This window comes from Hipposideros armiger, unplaced genomic scaffold (genome assembly GCF_001890085.2).
Source record: "Hipposideros armiger isolate ML-2016 unplaced genomic scaffold, ASM189008v1 scaffold_993, whole genome shotgun sequence".
Classification (NCBI taxonomy): Eukaryota; Metazoa; Chordata; class Mammalia; order Chiroptera; family Hipposideridae; genus Hipposideros; species Hipposideros armiger.
This window is the reverse complement of record NW_017732343.1, coordinates 369703-390643: the sequence shown is the minus strand read 5'-3', so window position 1 is coordinate 390643 and position 20941 is coordinate 369703. Positions and strand designations below refer to the sequence as shown.

Sequence of the window (20941 nt, the reverse complement as noted above, 5' to 3'; positions counted from 1 at the left end):
CTGCCCCCATTGTTCTCAGGCTGGGACGGTAACCCCCTGGCAGATGGGCGCCCCTCCCGTGAGAGCGGAGCCCAGGCCAGCCCAGAGCTTCGGAGGCTCTGGCTGGCCTGGGAGAGCTGCAGGTTTGGCTAAAGCAAACAGTGAGGGCCTGGGGGTTCTGAGCTCAAGATGGGCGCTCAGCAAGCATTCTCAGCAACCCGGAGGACTCAGCTCATGAGCTAGGCTGCAAATCCCTGTGCGTGCAGACACAGGGGACATCTCAGGACACTGCTGGCCTGAGAGCTGGCCCTGGGGAGTAGGAAAGAGCTCCCTTCGGCCCAAACACACACATCAGATGACCCTCTGGAGTTGTGTTCTCAAAACCCACCCCCTGCCTCATTCTGAGAAGGAAGGACTCAGGGCAGGTGGGATGTCCAGAGAATAAAATGACAAGAGGGACTTTCTTCTACCCTCAATTCTCAACCACTGCCCTGCTCCAAAGTGGCTGTGGTCCGGCCCATGGTGCTGTGCTGGTATCTCTCCCATCTGGAATGCTCCCTGGGTTCATAACCCGGCCCCTTCCCTGCCCCAGAATCCAGATCCTGACATCTCTCTGCTTTCACTGACGGCAAGCGGCATCTCCCAACTAGTAGGTCAACAACTTGGGGGCAGGAAATGGTTCAGCCAGGACCCCTCAATCACATCAGATGGGCAGAATAGGCCCCCTCTTCCTTCCCCATAGGGGTGTGGAGGTCACTGGGGAGGAGAGGTCCCTGCACAGGATTCGGGTCCTGGCTTGTCGTCCTTTCAAAGCAAGATGGCATAACCTTCTGGGCCCCATTCAACCCCTCTCTGTAACAGGCTAAGGAGAGCATTAAGACAGCATCCCCCTCCTCCCCACCAAAACCCCATATTCGTTCAGGCTCCTCTCATGCCTACCACTCCTCTGGCACTAATCTCATTTGAGACCCAAGACCCTTTAAGGAAGACAGGCAAAATGGATATTACTATTCCCATTTTGTAGCTGAGGACACTGATCAGAGAGGGCTAGTAACATGGCAGAAGTCACACAGCCAGCTGAAGACAAAGCACATAGAAGAACCAGCCAGAAGCCCCCTCGCTCATAGTTGAGGGCCCTTTCCACCAAATAACAAGACCATCCCTGCTCCTGGGACTAGGATAAGAAATGCCAACCGAAGTGGAGCAGGTAGACAGGTGACAGGTGATGCAGAGCTATAAATGGGTTGCAGTCACACCCATGATCTAATCTTGATATTATCTAGAATGAGTGCATGCTTACGCTCCCTGCACCCCACTCCTAGAGATGCCTCTTACATTTACCCTGACCTTGCAGTCGGGTGAAAGGAACAAATAAGGAAGTTACCAGCCACTCAAAGTTTCTAAAAACAGTCCTTGAGCAGGCCACAAAGGAGGTCACGGGAACTGCTGACTTGCCATCTCCCCATCTGGGCTGATGACCTGAGGGAGATTTCGCTCAGCATCAGCCCAGCTGCCCCACCTGTGCCAGTTCGCTTCCTAGTCTCCGGAGTCCAGCTCTGCACCACGGCCTGCCCTGACCCACAAGCTGCGATGGCCAATTCACCTCAAAATTCACAGTTGTCAAGTTGGGGACCCTCTGACAGTAGCATGAGGGCAGAGGGGGTAAAGCCTGGACTTTGCAGCAGACACCTGGGTTCAAATCCTGGCTCCACCATCCGGTCACCTGGCCCATGTCTTCTCACCTCTCTGAGCTTCACCTTCGTATCTGTAAAGGTACCAAGACTTCATCGGGGTGGGGTGCACATTACGTGAATGATGCTCAGCTTGGTGCCGGGCAAATAGAGCATGCTCGTGAAACAAGCACTGGGCAGAAAAGCGAATGTAGGCAGAACAAGGGGGTTGAGGCGGCCGGCCCCATTCTGAGGGTTTGTGCCCGCTGCCCAGGGTACCTCCAGAGCTGCGATGGGAGCACTGGGTTAGCTGTCAACAGCAGTGAACCCCCTTTCCTGGCTGCCACCCCCTGGAAAGTCAGGGCTTGGGATAGTACTTATCACCACATGGCATCCTAGTAGGTATCTGTTACCTGGCCTACTATTTATCTCCCACAAATAGACTATGAGTGCTGAAGGCTAAAGATGTCACTCATCCCTTATTGCCGGAACAGAACCCGGCATCAGTGTACTCCACACTCGCCAAATAAATGACCAAGTGTCCAAGATGTCTGCCTTCCAAGCCACTCCTTCCAGGGCACAAAGGTGAGTGTAATGTCTTATTTAATGCAGGTTCTGGCTCCACTGGATGAGGTGGCGGTCCTGGCAGGTAAGGGCAGCCTGATTGATGGCTTTGTGTTTCTCTGCCTCAGTGCCTTTTCCTCACCCCACCCCACCCCACCCCACCTGTCTGCAAGGCCAAAGCCACCAGCGATTCCAGCCCTGGTGAGTCAGCTGCAGACTTTGGAACCATCAGGATTCCGGAGGAAGGAGAACGGTGGGTGGGAAGGGGTGGGGGCCCGGGAAGGAGGTCACAGTTAGGGGCCACGGGTCTTCCTAGGCATGTCCTTGCTTTCTTGCTCCCCCGGCAGTGGAAAGAAAGGATGCCACACTCCATGAAACTCTCCTAATCTCTCATGTCTGCAAGCCCTGTTCCTGGGGCCCCCTGCAGGCGTTCTGAGGACAAGCACCCTCCTGACACCCCCAGACTCCCGAGCCTCCCTCCGTGGGAGGAAACCTGCCCCACCCGTCCCACTCACCCCTCCCCATTAACACCCACACCCTTGAGAGAAGGGTTATGGCTGACACCCTACTTCTTGCCCCCCAGAGTGCCCCAGACCATGAGTGGCCTCTTCACCCTCGCCCTTCACCTGTGGCTGGTGGCTCCAGGTTACAAGTGACTGCCCATCCTTGAAGGCTGAAGTTCTGATGATTAGGGATTATGAAACCTACCTATTTATTATATTATAACTTGTTTCAGATGACCCGATGGCCAAATTGTAAACCTCTTCACTAATTAAAAAAAAAAAATGCCCCAGGGGGGCCCTGGGTGTGTTATTGATCCTGCAGGAGGGGTGGGCTGCTGAATGCCTCCACTCCTATGAAGGCTAACCTCTGCCCCTTCCCACTCACACCTGGCTCGCTGTCTCAGGCGTGATCCCACCCCCATCCCTCTCCACAAAGCCCCCCTTGGATCCTCCTGAGGGCCAACCACCTGTCACCAAACCCTCCTTTGTTGTCTGACTCTCACCTAAGTCCCTCCGGCTGCAATCCAAGCCTATTTCCTTCGACTCAGTCTCCAGCTGGAGACGGACAACAGCTGGCCTCCATCCTCTCTGGAATAAATTGTACAAGAAACTACTGGCAAACTAGCGCAGGCATTTGGGGATGGGTGGTACTCTTTGTGGGGTGGGGGAGCCTTCTGACTCAATGGCCCCCAAATTCCAGATCACATCCCAGTAAGTCACAATTAGAGACAAGAGCCAAGGCCAGGGGTCTCATAACTGAAATCACTGGCCAGATGCAAAGGGGGGGTTCTGCCCTCACGTGTAGGCTCCCCACACTCCCAGCTGCCTGCCAGACGCAGAGCTCACACCACACCAGCGGCACCAGGGGCTTTGGCCACTGAGGCCCCCACCGGAGATCACCCCCATTGGATGAGATACAAAGAGGATCCCCAAATAGCGTGGGAAAGAAGCAGTGCTCCTGCAGGGTCGGTCCCCCGCCCGCCTCCCGTCCCCAGCCGACTGGGCGTGGACGTGACCTGGGTGAAGAAACAGAGATGTTTTGTGCTGAAGGTATGGAAAAGTACAGCCAGCCCTCCTAGCACAGGAAGGCTGGGCTGAGGCGAGGGGTGGCGTGGGGGTCAGAAAAACCTCCTGCCCCCAACCTGGGGCCCAGGACCAGGGACAGGCTGGGGGTGCGGGGGCGCAGGAAATGGAAACTCTCCTGATGGTGCATAAGAACCTTGACTGAGACAGCCCCACTGCGAAAGACAGAGGGAACCAGGGCCATGCCTTTGACACACACACACATTCTTCTCCTTCACAAAGGCTGTGATTTTATGCAAGAGCCTTTTCCAAGCCTACTTAACCCCCTGACGCCTGACCAGGCTCTGGAGGCCCTCAGTCCTCCCAGTAGTACAGGAACACATGACACAGGCCTGCACCGTGTCCGCTAGTCCCCAGCCCTACTAGTTAGGACCTCAGTTTCTTCTTTTGTAAAACAGGGATAACGCTGCCTTCCCATCAGTTCTCGGGAGTATGGGTCCAAAGGCTTGAGGGCAAAGCTAGAGATGCTCTGACAGGAACTCAGCCTCCCAGGGCAGTGTGTGTGGCCAGTAAAAGCTGAAAGGCAGGCAAGTAAATGCCACCAAGTTTCCAAGTCACCCAAGGGTCAGGCATCCTGTACCCTGGGGAACTCAGTTTCCCACCGAACACTGTGAGTGGCAGCTGGGGTGACCCCTTCTCAGGCTCATCCAGAGCCTCAATTATCCCCAAGGCTGCCGAAGCGGGTTTGTCCTGGGCTGCTGAGGGCTAAACCAGTGGCCCAGCAGTGGGCTTCCAGGATACAGCCTGCTCTCTCCTCCATGTGTCACCTCCCAGGAAGAGGGCCAGATGGGAGAACAGGGGCTCCCTTCACCCTCGCTCTCACCTCAGGGCCCTGGGCTGCTCCCCTCTTTGGAGGGGCATCAGTGCAGCTGTGCCCGTCTGCTACAAATGCCACCTCTGGCCAGGCCCCAGGCCCCAACCCACCCAACCTAATTCAACCCAAAGAAAGATGGCGCCAGAGTCGTCATGTACAACCTTTCCTTGTACCAAGAAGCTTAAGTCGGGTTGACTGATTCATTAAGTATTTGCAGAACACTGACCACGGGCCTGATGCTGTGGGCCAAAGGAGGGAGGGGCTCGAGACACAGGCCCGGACAGGAGGACCCTGCAGGACACAGATGGGCAGACAGAAATTCCATGACCATGGAAGACAGCAGGAGAAAGCAGTGGACAAACCAACAGTGAGGCCAGGACAGTCCCCAGGGCTGGTGCCCCTTTCAAGTCCAAGCAAACGGGGCGCAAAGCAGGACAAGAAACTCAAACGTCGATGAGGAAACTGAGGCTCAAAAGCCATGCATGAACTAGACCACAGCTGTCTCCCAGTCATGTTCTGCCTGCTCTGAAAATGGCCCATGCCACCTCTCTACCCTCGCCCTCAGGTCTTCCGTCTTCTCTGGCCCAGGACCCCGTGCCGTGGGCTCTGGGAGTAACCTAGGAAAGCCTTGCGTGTTCTATCAGTCACCCCCTCTCTTCTGTTCTTTCAACATTTGTGGCAGGGAGATACATGCACAGTTCTCATCCCAAAGGGAAGACAAGATGTGCCCATGTGGCCAGAGTCACCTGACCAGTGACCTTGAACCACAGGAGAAGGCTTTCCTCCCAAGGACTGGGGAATCGTTGACACTTCACTGCAGGCTGGTGGGCTGAGGGGTTGGGGTTGGAGAGGGTGATAGCGGGAATTGAGACTCTGAGTTTCAAGTTGGAAATCCATGAAAAAGGGTTCGCTTTCTACAGCCTGGTGCCATCTGCTAAGGCTGACCAATGACGACGAATTTGGGACACCAGGAACGACCCTCCCTCCTGCCAAATGCATCCTCGTCCAAGTCTGATGGGACTGAGACGGCAAGGCAGTCCCGGCAGGCCTCTGAAAACTCCTGCTTTCTGTACATCGGACCGGTGGGTGTGCTCACCTCAGGAGAGCTTGCAAGTTTCCTGGCGGGCGGGACAGGGGAACACCCTTCCTGTGGGTTCTCAGCACATCACCCACTCCCCTCTCCCAGCCCAGCACAGGAACAGAATTTGACTAAGCACCCAGAAAAGCAGGTGTGCCACGAGAAACCTCAACGGAGCCCTATCAACACTCGAGCACTTTCCAACAGAACTCTGAGCTGATGGAATGAATGTTCTATATCTGAGCAGTCCCATGGGGCTGCTGAGCCCTGGAAATGTGGCCAGTGCGACCGAAGATCTCAATTTTAATCCTATTAATTTTAAATTAAACAGCCATAAGAGTTAGTCATATCACGTTTAAATAAAATGAGCTAGTGACATATGGGGGGTCACTCCCCAAATCCTTCCCTAGGCAGGCTCGGCCTCACCCGGACCCTCAGGTTTACCACCCAAGTTATAGGCCAAGGTCTGCAGCGTGCTCCTGCACGGTTCCTAGGCTGTCCCAAATCTTGTCTGTGCTTATGTTTTTGTTAACCTGAGACGCAGGGCAATTTCTTCTTGGGCTCCCATGAAGCTTGGCCGAGCTGGGTGCACAGAGAGGCCAAGATAATACTTGTCCATGGGCCCCTGGAGGGTCCTCTCCCTTGCAGGGGACACTGACCCCAACACACTGGACACAGCACGGGAGCCCACCTGGTTCTGCTGAGGAACCACACTCTCTTCTTGGTGACTGTCAACTTGTGAGCCCAGCCTCACACTTCTTGGTCTGCAGGCCAAAGGCCTACCAGGTTCCCCCAGTCTCTGAGACACTCCCACAGCACTGCTGCCCAGGAAGTCACTACTCCGGCAGCTAAATTTAAAGATAACAACAATATACTGTTTAGTGATTACAGAAGTGATACCAGTTTTCAGCGTACGTTCTGTTAAAAACCCTGTTTATCTGTGCTTTGTGTAGCTCACACATTCAAAATAGCCAGTGAGGAAGCGGCTAATGATCTATGCTTTCTCTTACCCTCTAAGAAAATTCGATTACTTTGTTTTCAAAGCAATATACAACTGCATTACACAAAACGGGGGAGGCAGAGCGAGAAAAAGTTGTCAATAGCCCTGCCTGGCTTCTGTTTTTACATCGAGTTTCTATTGTATGACCTGGTGCTAACAGAGAACCGCATGCCCTGTGCTGCCCTCACATCCAGGCTCGTTTTCCTGTAAAGTGAAGTCTGACTCATACCTCAGATTCACTTCAAGAAACGCTAAATTGAGGCCCCAGGAAACCACCGCCATGGCCAGGGCAGCTTGTGCACTACGTGGCCTGTGGCAGGCTGCCTGTGGGTCTCTCACTCCACAGGCCAGAGCCCTCCAAGTCAGTTGATATGCGAGGGAGAGGTGTGGAGGGGTGTGTACACAGATGAGAAACTGGCTTCAGGAAGGGGAAAGTTTAAGACACGTACACAACAACCTCAACACGGAGCAGGCACAGGAGACGGGGGACTTGAGCCCATGCAGCTCTCAGCCCCAGAGTATTCTAAAAAGACAGGGTGAATCAAAGCCGAGATCTGTGAACTCTGAATTCCCAGCACGCTTGGTGGACACAGACACCTTCGCCAGCAGGACCCACAAGTGCCCCTGGTGACTGGATACTGCCCTGCCCAGGCCCCCCAGGGAGCCTGACCTGGGTCTACACAGCACACCCAAGGCTATGCTGACGCACTTCGCCAGGCAACCGATAGAACTGTCCCATCAGAGCACGGAGTGTCCCCAGTGAAGAGGGCACTGCACACACAAGAGGCAGAGGAGTGGGGGGCAGCCCCACAGTGCTTAACGGGCAAAGGCAGACTCTAGCTTGGCAGGTCCCCCCCTGGAAGGGCTAGGGATGGGACTTTTCCAGATCTGGGTTTTGGGGGCTGGTGGGAGAAAGGCCAAAGGAGAGGGAGGGATATACAGCTTCAAGGTTCAGGACATTCATTAATAATTACCCTCTTCGACGGTGCTAGGTTTGGGATCCCATGGGGCACAGGTTGAGGGCCATGTGGGATGAGTGGAGGAGTGCACACAAGGCTAAAACCCCAGTGCAGTGGCAGGGGTGGGGGGTCGCCAGAGAACGATGGGGCTCAAAGGAAGGCGACCCCCGGGGCACAGGGTCAGGGGTGCCTTCCCTGACAGCTCCAGCCTACAGCAACTTTTCCGCCTTGGTGTCCCTTCGGTACCCTACTTAATAATCCTTAACATACATTGCATGGCCCCACCCCAATCTCTAAGGCATGGATAATGTCTAATATGTCTCATAATTCCCATGATCCTTAAAACAGCACTGGGCATACAGCTGGTGCTTAGTGTCTAAATGGCCTTAGTAAGCACATCCTTGGCTCAGAGAGGGGTAGTGGCCTGGCCTAGTCACACAGCGAGTCAGCCGAGCCAGGTCCAGGACCCAGCTGTCTTCCAGTCCCTCCCCCACAGGGCCCCTCATAAGTAGATCTCAGGGCCGAGCCTAGAGTGTGGAGGATGGGAGAGGTGTGTTGAAGAGCTGATAATCAGGACACCCTCCGGTTTCCTGCTCCCCAGGGACTGCTGACAAGCCACTACTGAACAGCCTGCTCCACTTAGCCCACTCAGCACTTATGCCTTGGTGACAGGCAGCCCTTCCACCACTCGCTGCTCCAAAGGGGGCCTGGATGCTGAGAAGGGAAGGGCAACGTTCCAAAGCTAACACTGTCAGGATACATTCCACGACCCGGGAGGCGAGAGTTTTATTTGAACAGGAGCGATGAGGAAAGTACGGGCTGCTGTTCTTTCTCCTCCAGAGGGTCTGTGAACAGGTGCCATCCTGCATCCGGGACATGGGAGGAACAAGAACCCTTGCACTAGACACAAGGGGCACCCAAGCCAAAATAAACATTCAGTCCATACAGGACCCGCCGCGGGGTCCTTGGCATGCTGCAAAATCGCCGATCCGTCCCCAGCCAAGCAGGCAGTTATCTGGGCGGTGCTTACACCTCAGGATGAGGGCAAGGCTCAAGCTACTCCCTCCCAAGGTGCAGACCAGAGAACTGCTGGGGGTTAGACCCGGGGAAGCCAAATGGGGGACACGTCACAAGTGTGGTTTTAGCTTCTAGGGAGGTGGCAGGTAATGTGGAATGCAGATAGGAACCCCACAGCTAAGAGACAACTGTGCCTCCCCCTCCAGTTCCGTGATTTTTTTTTACAGGCTCAGTGTCTGTGTCCACTGACCCACAAATACCCACAAATCCTGTAAGTAAAGAGCCAGGGAGGGACCTGCTAGGTCTGTAAGGATGAGGACAGGAGTGGGGAGTGGGGACAGAGTGGGCGGCCACAGCTCTGAGCTACGGCACCAGTTACATAACCCAGGCTTTCCTGCTTTGAAACTTTTCACACCAAATGGCAAACAAACCTAAATACGGTGAATGTGGTCAGGAAATAGCAGAGTCAGAACCTGCAGGGCTGAAAAGAGCAGTGCTCAGCGAAGGGCCAACAGGCTTATGCAAAGCGCTGCTGGGGTGCTTGCTGGGAGCCACCGGGGCCCAAGGAAACAGTCCCAAAAAGTGGCTGCCAGCCTAGCGAGATCGGTAGGGCTGGCATGAATTTAGGACACGTAGACTCTAAAATGAGGCAACTCTGCAGAGCTCTGGACACAGAAAGCCTGGGCTCAGGCCAGTGTGACCCCCCCCCCCACACTAGGTTATTTAACCCCTCTGCCTCAGTTGCCTTATCTGCAAAATGAGGTGCCCCCCAGCACTTATCTTCCCATGGTTGGGGTGTCGAAGCGATGTGGCGATGGCCCTTGTGTGGCCCACGCAGACTTTTCCTTTACTAACTGCCAGCTGCGGTTCCTATGGCTGAGTGCCTTTGCCATGCCTCCCCCCTTTGCCACCCCCTTCTTCCCGCCAAAGTCATTTATGGTATCAGTGGACAGAGACCTCAAAGGTTTTTCATGAGCTGGCCTCCGATCTGTATTGAGGCCGACTGGGATCAAGGGCAGGGCCAGAGAGAGGCGGCATCACACAGGTAGCAGAGTCCAGGTCACCTGGACGGCTGCAAGAATGCTTTTGGCCTTTAGTCTGAGGGAGAAACCACACAGGGTTTTCTGAGTTGGGAGTCCTGATCTAACTCTGAGGATCCATGACTGCTGCTGCAGTGACCAGGAGACCTATCAGGTGTGGCAATCACTTCTCCACCACAGGAGGCTATTGCTTTGAAGAAGCCTTCCTAATTGCCCCCACTTAGCTCTAATTACTCCTTTATTGTACTTGCCCTGACCCTGGTGAGCAAAGTAACCTTGGAAAAGTTACATAACCTCCCAAGGTCTGGGCTTTGACACCGGAGCTGTAAAGGGAGGTCCAGTTAGATAACCACCAAGCTCCCTCCTGCCTCACATTTTATGATTCGCTGCCAGGAGAGGTGCCCAGAGCCTGACCCTCCTCCGACAGCCATGCCAGCCTCCAAGGCTCCAGAAAAACCAGCCAACTACAGCTTCTTGGGCGCAGACACTTGGACAGCAGGGTCCTGTGATCGGAAACTCCCTGGGGAGGCATCAGATCATTTCTGCCCCAGGCTCTGGATGGCCCCAAAAAACATCCTCCTTTCTGTGTCTACGGTTCACCACAAATTCAACTTTTGCCTCTTATCCCAGAAAAACTCACCAGTGCGTGGGGAAGCTGGTGCTCAAGATGACGGGGAGGGGTGTACTGGGGGCAGGTTAAGAGATCGGGCAGACCAGCTTAGGGTAAGTAGTGTAAGTGCTCTGCCCGCCCTCCCAGACACCATCAAGATTTTGACTTTAAAGGCCATTTAAAAGAGAATTAGAGGTGGGGTGACAAATGGCTCCGTGAAGAAAGGCTCTGGACCTGGACAAGCGGAACAAGCTTATAACCTGAGCTTGGTTCTAGGGACAGTCTGTCCCCAGCTCTTCACCAGGCCTCTGTTTTTCCATCTGGCAAATGGGGCAACATTTCACTGCCAGATCTCTGAGGTCACAGGAAGGCACCTCAGATGAATGGGTCTGCAGAGACCTGCAGCAAGGTGGGTTGCCTGTGTATCTGCCTGCAGGCAACACTGCTGCTCCTTTCCCTGGGGACAACATCCTCGGTCAGCTGTAGGGGGTGTGCCCTGCAAGGTGGGCCATGGGGGAGTAAAAGCCCAACGCAGGCTCATGGTGCCAACAGAGCATCAGCTCGGGCTGCGCCCTTCTCCAGCAAACAGCCCAATCTCCCTCCTCCTCAGAAGGCTCTGAAGATCAAATAAGCTTCCACAAGGAAGGGGCAGGGGGAGTGTTGTTCTCCCCCTCCCCCACACGTCACTTGCCTTCTTGGCTTCCACAGTCCTGGTCTGAAGACTTGGCCCAAAAGGCGGGGGCGGAACTTTCTCTTGGTGGCGGGTCTGAAACAGGTCTGGGCACACAGTATTAGCTTAGTGAACCTGTGCTGAATGGAGGGCTGGGGATCTGCTGTCTCAAGTTCCTTGAAAGCAGAAACCCCGGCTCCCCTCGAGCACCAAGCCCTGCGAGGACAGAACCTGCTAAACACGCTTGTGCCGACTGCCCTTGTTAATCCCAGGGGAAAGGAGTTTAGGAAAAGCTTATGAAGCAAGGGATAGCAGGAAGGGGAGCAGAGAGGGGAATCCCTGGAGAGAAACAGACCCAGAGGGAGAGCGGTTTGTTCTGTCAAGTCCTTCAAGTAGCAGAGGATCACAAGCTGGTCTTACAGGCTGACTGAGGGCTGGAAGCTACAGTGAGAGCTCTACATGCATTTTCTGCTGTTATCACTCCCAAGGGTATTCCAATGAAGCAATCAATGTGCTCTGAGTACAACTTGAAAGCAAAGGTGGTATGACTTGAAAGCCTGTCCTTAACCACTAGGAAACATGGCCCCACCGCGTGATTTTAAGGAGATGGGAGTCAGTTTTGATAATGGCACGCCCCCTCTCCTTCCCCGGGATTTGGAGCCTAGGAGACCTGCGGCCCGAGTCTGGACCTGGCTCAGTTCATCCAGGTAACCGCCTTAACCTTGCAAGAGGCTCAGCCCCTCCTGACTGGACTTCTAACCGGAAGGTCCGCATGGCTATCAGAGTCCCCCTCGGAGCCAGGCACACACTGGGCACTCCGGCCCAACAGACATGTTCTGAGCAAGTCAGTGGTTGACTAAAACCCACACGCCTACTGAGCATGTTTCGCGGGCTGGGCCTGGGAACACAGGGCCAAGGGTGGGACCCATGGCCCCAACCACGCAGGCTCCTAGAGCCTCACGGGCCTCATCTAACAGACACTCCAAGCCTTCTCGAATGAATAGATGAATTTATTTGAAGGAAGTAGAGTCCAGAGAGGTGAAATCTGACCAGGGTCACATCAGAACCAGTTACCATCAACTATTCCCAACACAGTGGTTCAGATCGGGGTCTCAGCCCCAGCCCCAAGCACAGGTCCACTCAAAGGGAGGGGCATAACTGGTCTCTCTCCTAGCCTCAGGGGCAAGTCTCTCCCCCTTAGGAGGGGCAGGTAAGCAGCTACAGCAAGATTACAGTGGGCCATGGGAGGTGACAACAGCCAGAAGTGTATAATCCTGCCTAAGTAATTTGGCAGGAAACCCAAATGTTTAGATAGAGAGGAAAAATAGAACACACATTCCAAAACCAATCAAAGAGACTTGGTTACCAAGGTCCCCGAGAGGAGAAGTGGGCAATGTCCACCCCCAATGGCCCTACTTTGACCCAAGATCCCAGGTGACCCCTCTCCAGGGAGGTCACCTGTCAGGCCATGTGAACCCAGGAATCCTGCAGAAGGGAAAAAGTTGAACCAAGGCCTGGGACAAGCCAGGATTGAGCAGGCAAAGCCTTTCCTCCTTCCCCAGAGCAGGGCACAGGGCCCTGCTGGAAGGGAAAGGAAGTAAACCTTCCATAGTTTCAGGAGGTGACCATTAACTCTTTGAGGGGAGGGCTGTGGGTGAATTTGCAGGAAATGGACAACGGGAGGGGTTTGGTGCATTTTATCATCTGTGTCTTCATCTCCAAGATTAGGAGCTCAGTACAATATGGGGCCTGAAGCACGTGAAGGCCGGGGGCCCCCACAGAGACGGGGGACAGGACCAGCAGCAGAAACACAGCGAGTAGCCTGTCACATGTGCCAGGCACGCTGTCTCATGTGTTTACGTGTATTCTGCAGGCAGCAGGGAGCTACTGTACCGTTATCCCATTTCTCAGCTGAGGAGGCGGGCTTGCTCAAGTCACACAGCTGAGCAGGCATCCTGAAAGCTGTCCCACGTACCCCAGGCTCTGAAGATACCGTAACCCTTGCACTGTCCCTCTAGGCCTTTGCTCCTTGTTTTTTCCACCTTCAGCATGGCCTCACATAGAGTGAAACGGTTCTATGTGGGCTCTGGGTTCAAACCCCTGTCCTTCCACTTCCCCGTTGTACGGCCACAGGCAAGTTACTGAACCTCTGTAGTCTATTCTGTTGCTCCCACCACGAGGTAGTCCCAGTGAGAGTACCCACCGCAGAGGGTTGCTGTGGGTTCTTGAGATGGTGCCCACAATAGTTCACACAGCCCGTGGCCAAGCAAGTGCTCAGTAACTGTTAGCTGGCATCACCACCAACCCCCAATTTCCTGTCACTCCAACTGCCTGGCCTCCCTCCACTCACGATCAAGGCTCTGAAGTCAGCAAGACGGGATAAATCTCAGCCTCTGGCTAGCCATGTAGACCCCTGGCCTTCGCTTTCCTGTACAATGGGCAGAGCAGTAACAGCTAACCCACAAGACCGGCTCAGGGAGACTCAGGTAAAGAGCCAGCCTGAAGCCTGGCACATAGCAGGTGTTTAGCAGAATGCTCACAGAAGCTGTGACACATCGCTCACCCTTCCCACCTGCCTCAAATTCCCCCTTCTCTAAGTTCGAGAGCAGACAATTAGCAGCTCCTTACTTTTCTTTTCCTAGATCAGGGGCTCCCTGAGGGCAGGGGTTCTGTTTTGTTCAGAGCCAGGTCCCCCACAGGCCAAGGATTTCCACAGGCCCCCTCTGGGGGACATCGTAAGGAGGCAAACCTATTTCAAACAGGAACTGACTCCTCCAAGACCCTCTGACCCACATCCGTCTCTCCAGCCTCAACCATCTGCAAACCATCACTCAGCACCAGGACCGTATTTCCCCTCATTTCACCACCATGGCCCTATTTTTCTCCCCGGTTAGATTGAGCTCCCAAAGGCTAAAGCGCCGTCTGGTCTCTGAGGCTTCAGCACACAGAGAAATGACAGCTGGCAGGGAGGGACCCCTCTGGGGTCTCCTAACTTTGCCCAGGTCTCTGAAGTTTGGGGACCAGATTAACAGCTCACACAAAGCTTAGAGGCCTCAGGCAGCTGTACAAAGCTCCTGGAGCTCACTGTCCCCACTTTTACATGAAGGTGCAATTAAGGCATAATCTGGGAAGGTCATCGAATGGGAGAGAGGGGGGTCCCAGACCTGGACCTCCCGAGGCTCATGGAAGGAAGAGTGGTAGCCTAACTGAAAGCTGGGGTGTAAGGGAGCTCTGTGGGCTTTGGTGGAAAAAACCACACTCCATCACATCAGAAGAAGAAAGGGAGGAGGCGTCCTTATCATAACACCCATGGGGTGAAGGGTTTAGCCCACAGAAATGCCGTTAATTTAGAGTAGAATATTCCACTTCTTTCAAGTTGCAAACGGCTGTGAAGAGGGAACTTTCTGAAATGCTGTTCGTTCCTCGACTTGAAAATTGCAAAAATTTTGTGAGTTCAAATTCCTTGGCTAAACCCAGAGAGCTCTGTTATCTGACCCTTACCTCTCTGCCCTGTGGCTGCAGCCCAAAGGCCATAATGCTGGGCTGATCCAGGGGGGGATGCTCAGTGAAATCTCCAAGGAGTCTCCTCTACTTTCTCCATGCCCCAAAAGGAATATCGGAAGGAGGCGAACCTATTTCAAGTGCTTTCCTACAGTCACCTACCTCTCCTGGCCTCTCTGTATCACCCAGTTCTGACCAATCAGTTCTTGTAGCCCCACTCCAATCTAACATCCCAATTTGTAGGAAGACTCTCTTGGGGGTTCCATCTTGGAGCATGGCTTCTCTGCTCCCCAAAGCCTTATGCTTCCCTGCCGTTGTCCCCCACCACCACCACACACAGAGTTCAGAGGCTGAGCCCAATCTGACAGCAAACAGCCAAGTTCAAGATGAAAGCCCTTGGCCTGAGGTCAGAGCGGCCAAGCACAGCATTCAAAACTGGAGGATTGTGTTTCTCTTAAACACCAGATGATAAGTATGGCAAAACCCCAGGAAAATACTTAGAAGCAACAGTCATCGCGTCCCTTGCACCCCCTCCTGTATGAGTCCTCCCACCCCCACTAGAACCTTTCAACACTTGCTAATTTCTCCCCTCAGTAAGTCTCTATTACCCTGCCATCTGTAATCATCCTAAGGGCTCTAGTAAAACTCTCAAAACGATTCAATAAAAATTCACTTTACTGTTAAAACTCTAACTAGTGGTTAACTAAGGCAGATTTATCAATTGAGAATTTTTTTTTTTTTGGCTGCCCTGGACTTTGAGCAGAACATAAATAAGAAAACGAGCCTTTGGGAAGGGACGTCTTTCTTCCATTTCCTCTCAAAAACCCAACCTCTCCACTTTCCATTTCTCCAGTCCAAGAAGGTGAGAGAGTTCAAGTTAGAACTAATGACGTAGGTGGTGGGGGCCTCCATGATCCTGGGTAATCAAAAGATCTGTTGTGCTCCCTTTACTTACAATGGCAGTTAAGAGGACCAGTGAACTTTTTACAATTTCCAACAAAGCATGAAACAAAAGAGGTTTTCATGTTAACCCTCAATTCTCCAAAAAATTCAGTGAATGTGCCCCATTGTGAGCATTTTGGTCAGATATAATTTTACCACATAACCCACACAGTTGTACTTTTCAAGTGTTAGGAGGATTGGTGTGAATAACAGGATGTCAGAACCCCAAAATTGGAATGAGCCTCACAACTGTAGACTGGAACATGTACAGAGTAGGAAGGGTCCAGAAAATAAGAGGAGAGGGGTCTGGAACACATGGAAAACCTCCGAATAGAATAACATAGTTTGGAGTTTAGGCAGCAAGAAGGCCAGCAGGACCCAAGAGGCTTCTGGGAACTGGTCAGTTATGTGAGCAGTCTAGGAAAACTCAAGTTACGGATGGGGTGTCCCAGCGGAAGGCAGGACCTGGGGTGACACCTAACACACAACCGGATTTAGGAATCTTAAGAGCCACAGCACAAAGCAATACCCTACCCTCTCCCCCCACTTCTTTCCCCTCCTAATTCCAAGACCCCACTCTGGCTTGAGGTAATCTCCTTCTGAGAGCTCTCCTGACCCCTCAGCTGGACCTGGGGGCCCTCATTAAGAGTCCCTTCTGGGGGTCGGCCAAGTGGCTCAGCTGGTTAAGAGCGTGAGCTCTGAGCAACAGGGTCACCGGTTCGACTCTCACATGGGCCAGTGACGCTGCGCCCGAGCTGAGCTGCCGATGAGCTGCCAACAGGTGGCAGATGGCTCAGCTGGTGACAGCGTGTGCTCCTGACAAGGTTGCTGGTTTGACTCCCACATAGGATGTTGGGCTACACCCTCCGGCAGCTAAGATTGAACACACAGCACCTGAACTGAGGGGCTGCAAGCTGCCAACGGGCGGCCGGATGGCGATTGGGCTTGGAGGTGAGCTAGCTGTGCCTTCCATGAAGGACAACTTGGCTGTTCCCCTTCCCCAATAAAGTCTTAAAAAAAAAAAAAAAAGTCCCTCCTGAATATCTCTGTGGGGCCCTCACAAACTGTCTTGTAGGTTCATTCATCCTTCTCCCCAGCAGCCAGTTTGAGCTCGGCTGTGTCTTAATTCATCTTTGCACTCCCAGCACCTTGCCCAGTGCCTGTTGACTAATTCCCAGGTACTTTGGACTAGAACACATTGACTTGAAACCTGACTCTACACTAGAATGTCCTGGGCAAGTCATATCATTTTTTCAAGTCTCATTGTCCCCATCTACAAAAGGGAGTGGTCACTAAGATCAGATTAAAATAAGAATGTTATAAAGTGTTTATGAAGAGCTCTGGCACTTGGTCAGCTCTCAAATCCTTCCTGTTTACCATCGCTGCACACCGGAGGTAAAGACTGAGAAGAGTTCATTCTCCCCCTTTACCCCAATCCTCTGCGTTTTTGTGCCTCCAGAGGAGTGGGGTGCGGCGGACTGATGCTTACTTCAGTAATGGCGGAGGTGACGGCTCAGCCAGGCACAGCACGGAGAAGCCTGCATACGGATGTCTGTTCTTGGGGAAACAGAATAGAATTTCCCAGCAGACCAGAGTTCAGCTGAACCAATTTACTAAACTCACTTACGGACCAGCCATTCAACAACAGCTTCACATGCCCAAGAGGGAGGGCAGGGGTGTACCAGGAGGCAGACAGCTGGTTGCCACCCCAGGCTATGCCCACCTGCGGGGTCACCCAGGCCGCTTTAACTTCCCTGAGCCTCACTGGCCTTATCTGAACACGGAAGGTTGCTGCAAGGAGGACCTGATCTCATACAAGCAACGCACTTGGCCAGCTGCCTTGGTCAGCGTGTTCACAATAAAGAAAAACCAGAGGGAGATGGGCTCACTCTCTTAAGTTACATCTTCACACATCTGGTCGCATGCTTCTTGACTTGACCCTCATTTTGCAGATGAGGAAAGAGGCAAACTTAAGTGGTTTGATGGGTAAGTTACCGAGCCAGGGGGCAAAACCAGCCTGTTGCCTTCTCTCATAAAATGCAGATACTACCCACAATGCCCAACACCCAAGGGGCTCCAGTCCATGCTAATATCCCTTGTGGGAGCCTCTGCAATTTAGGAAGAGACTGGGGGAGATCACCCAACCCCTGGTGGAGGAAGCTTCACAGCAAGGGTTCAAGATGGTTCCGAAGGCAGGAAGGAGGGCAACCACGTGATCCAAAGCTGGTGGGGCCTGAGCATTTGAAAGTCAGCCTCCGCCCACCCACTGCAGCACGGAACAGGGAGGAAGCACCTGACAAGTCAGGGACCATTTCCAAAGATCTAAAGAAAGGTGTGTAACCTCCCATTCTCACGCATTTGAAAGCACACAGTTTCTAGTGTGAGCAAAACCCCAACCCAGACTGCACCACCCCCACACCCTTCCCTCCAGCCTGCCCCCACCCCAGGAATTCCTAGCAAGGGACTCCTTCAGAATTACAAAGGTGATTCAGAACTCAGTAAAAACACAGAACCTCAGGTGGAAAATGCCCAAACAACCAGATGGGAAGGAAGATTTCTGAAGACTCATTTTTCCTTAAACCAATTTCCTGACGCCTGAGGCAGTGCCCCAAGTCACAGATCAGACAGCAGAGCCAGGCAGATTTCTGGAGACTAAAAGTAACACTAGCAAAACGCTTCCACTGGTTTTCATTTCTTGTTTTTTTCCTATGAAGGGAGGAGATTCGCCCAATTGGAGATGGTTTGAGAGTGTTTCAGCTGGGGACGGGGACAGGACTACCCATAATCATCCCCAAATCACTGGCGTGACGCCCAAATCCTCTTTGTAAAAGTTATCTGCTCGTTTTGGGGGCAGTTAACAGGACCTCAAAATAAAAGGCATTTTGTTTGCTTAAACACCTTAAAAAAGCTGTCTGATCTCCAAAGCTACTACCACCAGCTGCACCCGGCTGCCTTACCCTAACCCCTCCTTTTCCCTTCTCCTCGTGTTTTGAAGTTTATTTTCCCACATTCAGCCTTGAATTCTTTCCTTCCTTCCCCTGCAGTGGTGGAGGAGCAGCGAAGAGGGAAACACTTCGAGGGCAGCTCGATTCTTTATCACACCCGCCTGCCTTCTCTTCCCCTCTAAACAAAGCCCTGGAAGTAACTAAAAAACAGCTCGTTGTCCAGAAGAATTGTTTCCTCAAGGGAAATTATCAAGTGACCAGTGACCCCTCCCCAACACATGCACAGGGCAGACACCCAGCAAAAGGTACCCGCATCACCCCAGAATTCCTGCTCTTAGAGGAGCTAAACCACCTTCTGATGCTCAACCTCCCCACCAACCTCACTCCCGCCAGCCCGCACCCCGGAACTGCTACAGGACTGGAGACTTTCCCCTCTAAAAGCAAACACCCAACCTGCTGGCCTAAGCCTCCCCGCTTCCACTGGTCCCCGAGAGGATAAATCTACTTGCCCTGCTGCCAGTAGGCACCGATATGCTCACCCATGTGAATGAATGTCTACCGATTTGGGGACAAAAATGAAGAACCACAGACAAGACAGCTTCATGTTTTCCAATGCTTTTAACCTTCAGGGCAGGAAAAATGGATGAAGACGAGTTCATTTCCATTGAACATGGGGAAACTGAGGCCGGAAACAAATGAGACAACTAGACAGCCATAAAGTACTGGGGGGCTGCTGTAGATTAAATGTTGTTCCTCATCAAACCTTCTTAATGGCATCTTTCATCGCATGAGAAACAACATCTTAGATCACCTACCCCTTTCTCCACCTCACAATCTAGAGCCTTCACTGACTCTTACTCAGGTCCTAGTCACTCCACTGGAGGGATGCCATTAGTACAGGCCAAGAAGAGTGGAGAGTTAAGGCTAAGAGCCTCCGAGAAACTGGGGTATAGAAGGTTTTGGTCCCCAAACTGGCCAAAGGTCAGCCCCACAGTTTATCTGAGTGAAGTCAATGCCATCCATTGGGCATCTGAACCACAAGAAACTCCCGATGCCAACACGGATGAGAAACTCTCCCCACTACCTCTCATTCTGCACAACATCTCTCCCCACCGCCAAAGGGACTCCCGGGGTTTGTTCTTTTGTTCAACCTACTACTTTCACGAAGTTTAACTCCAAGGCCTTGGAGTTAGCCTTCCTGAATAGGCGAGATAAAAGCCTTCTCGAAAGCCTGAGTCGAGTCCTCAGCATTCCAGTCATCAGCCCCCATCCCGGTGGCTCAGGCACCACAGAGCCCCCTATCCTGAGACCTGAGGGTCTTTGCTCAGGCAGGAACTTCCCGCAACTACGCCGGGCTCTCAAGCTCCCGGAGAAAAGCCGGGCAGACGCGGCACTGGCTCGGGAGCTGGGAGGTGGAGACGCGAGAGGGTGACACCGGGCTCGGCTCCCGAACTCCGGGAGCGTCTCCAAAGAAAGATAAACTCCTTTATCCGCCCCACAGCCTCCCTCCAACGAGGGCAGGTACCCGCACACTCACACCGAGCCACCGCGGGCCCGGTGCACCCGGGGGTCAGCCCTAAGTTGTCTCTGAACAAACTGGGTTCCAAAGAGTCTCCGCGTGTGGGTGACTCCTGTGTCCACGGGTGAACGACAAATCCCAGCAGCCAGATCCATGATGAGACATCCTCTCCAGTCACCCCCCGCCCGGACCACCCACAGACACAGACGGTCATCCAAAGATGTGAGAGGCGTCCCGTCAGCACTCCTAAAGCACCAGCCAGCTTCAGGCGTGTGTGCAGGGGCAAAGCGGCGGCTCACCTCCAGGATCTTGTCCAGGCCCTCCTGGCTCAGGCACGGGAACTCCTTGAGCAGATGCAGTTTCTGTGTATAGTAGTTTTTCTTAGCCTCCTTCCAGTGCGGCTCCTCCAGCACCTCGAAGATCGCCGCCCCGATGGCCAGGTAGAAGATGATGGCCGAGGTGAGCAGAGGACCCCGGTCTACCATGGCTCCCGAGAGGCCGCCTCCTGGAGAAAGCGTTCCCTAGCCCCAGCGGCTCCCGGTCTACCCGCCCTCCAGCCTCTGGGAACAGCTGTTTGAATTTGGAGCTCCGCATGCGCAGTGCCCCGTGTCCCTGGCGCAGTTCCCTGGACAAAGTTGCTCCTCCAAGTTGGCCCACTGAGCGCGGAGAACTGTGCGGGGCCCTGCTCACACTGGCCGAGAATGGGCGCACAAGGAGGCCAAGGGGGCGCCCAGGATCGCAAAAGCAAAAGGAGCTGGAGGATCTCAGGGCCGCCTCTAGCGAGACACGTGGACCGCCCTCCGCGCGCCACAGCTGTATGCGCGGCGCCCGCCTCCGCGCGCCTCTTTAACTAGCGCCCGGCGCGCGCCACCCGCCCTCGCCGGGCCCCCGCGGGGGAGGGGCCCGAGAAGGGCCCGCCCTTCACCAGCACCGCCCCCACGCAGGCTCCTTGGCAGCCCGGAGTCAGTCACCACGAGGTGCTCCCTGGTGAGCCTTGGGCTCCCTGTGGGGCCGAATACCTGAGGGGTCGCGGTCGCTGGGGTCGCA

General features: G+C 53.8%; 1 protein-coding gene across 1 annotated transcript in view; it reads right to left on the bottom strand.

Annotated features, from left to right (window-relative positions):
• Positions 1-20703, bottom strand: part of KCNK5 (potassium two pore domain channel subfamily K member 5) — a 43996-nt gene extending 23293 nt beyond the window's left edge. The window contains exon 1 of the mRNA XM_019631369.1: positions 20194-20703. Coding sequence (XP_019486914.1) covers positions 20194-20379 — 186 coding nt within the window. The 5' untranslated portion in view covers positions 20380-20703. The remainder of the gene's footprint in view (positions 1-20193) is intronic.
• Between the last annotated feature and the right edge of the window lie 238 nt (positions 20704-20941).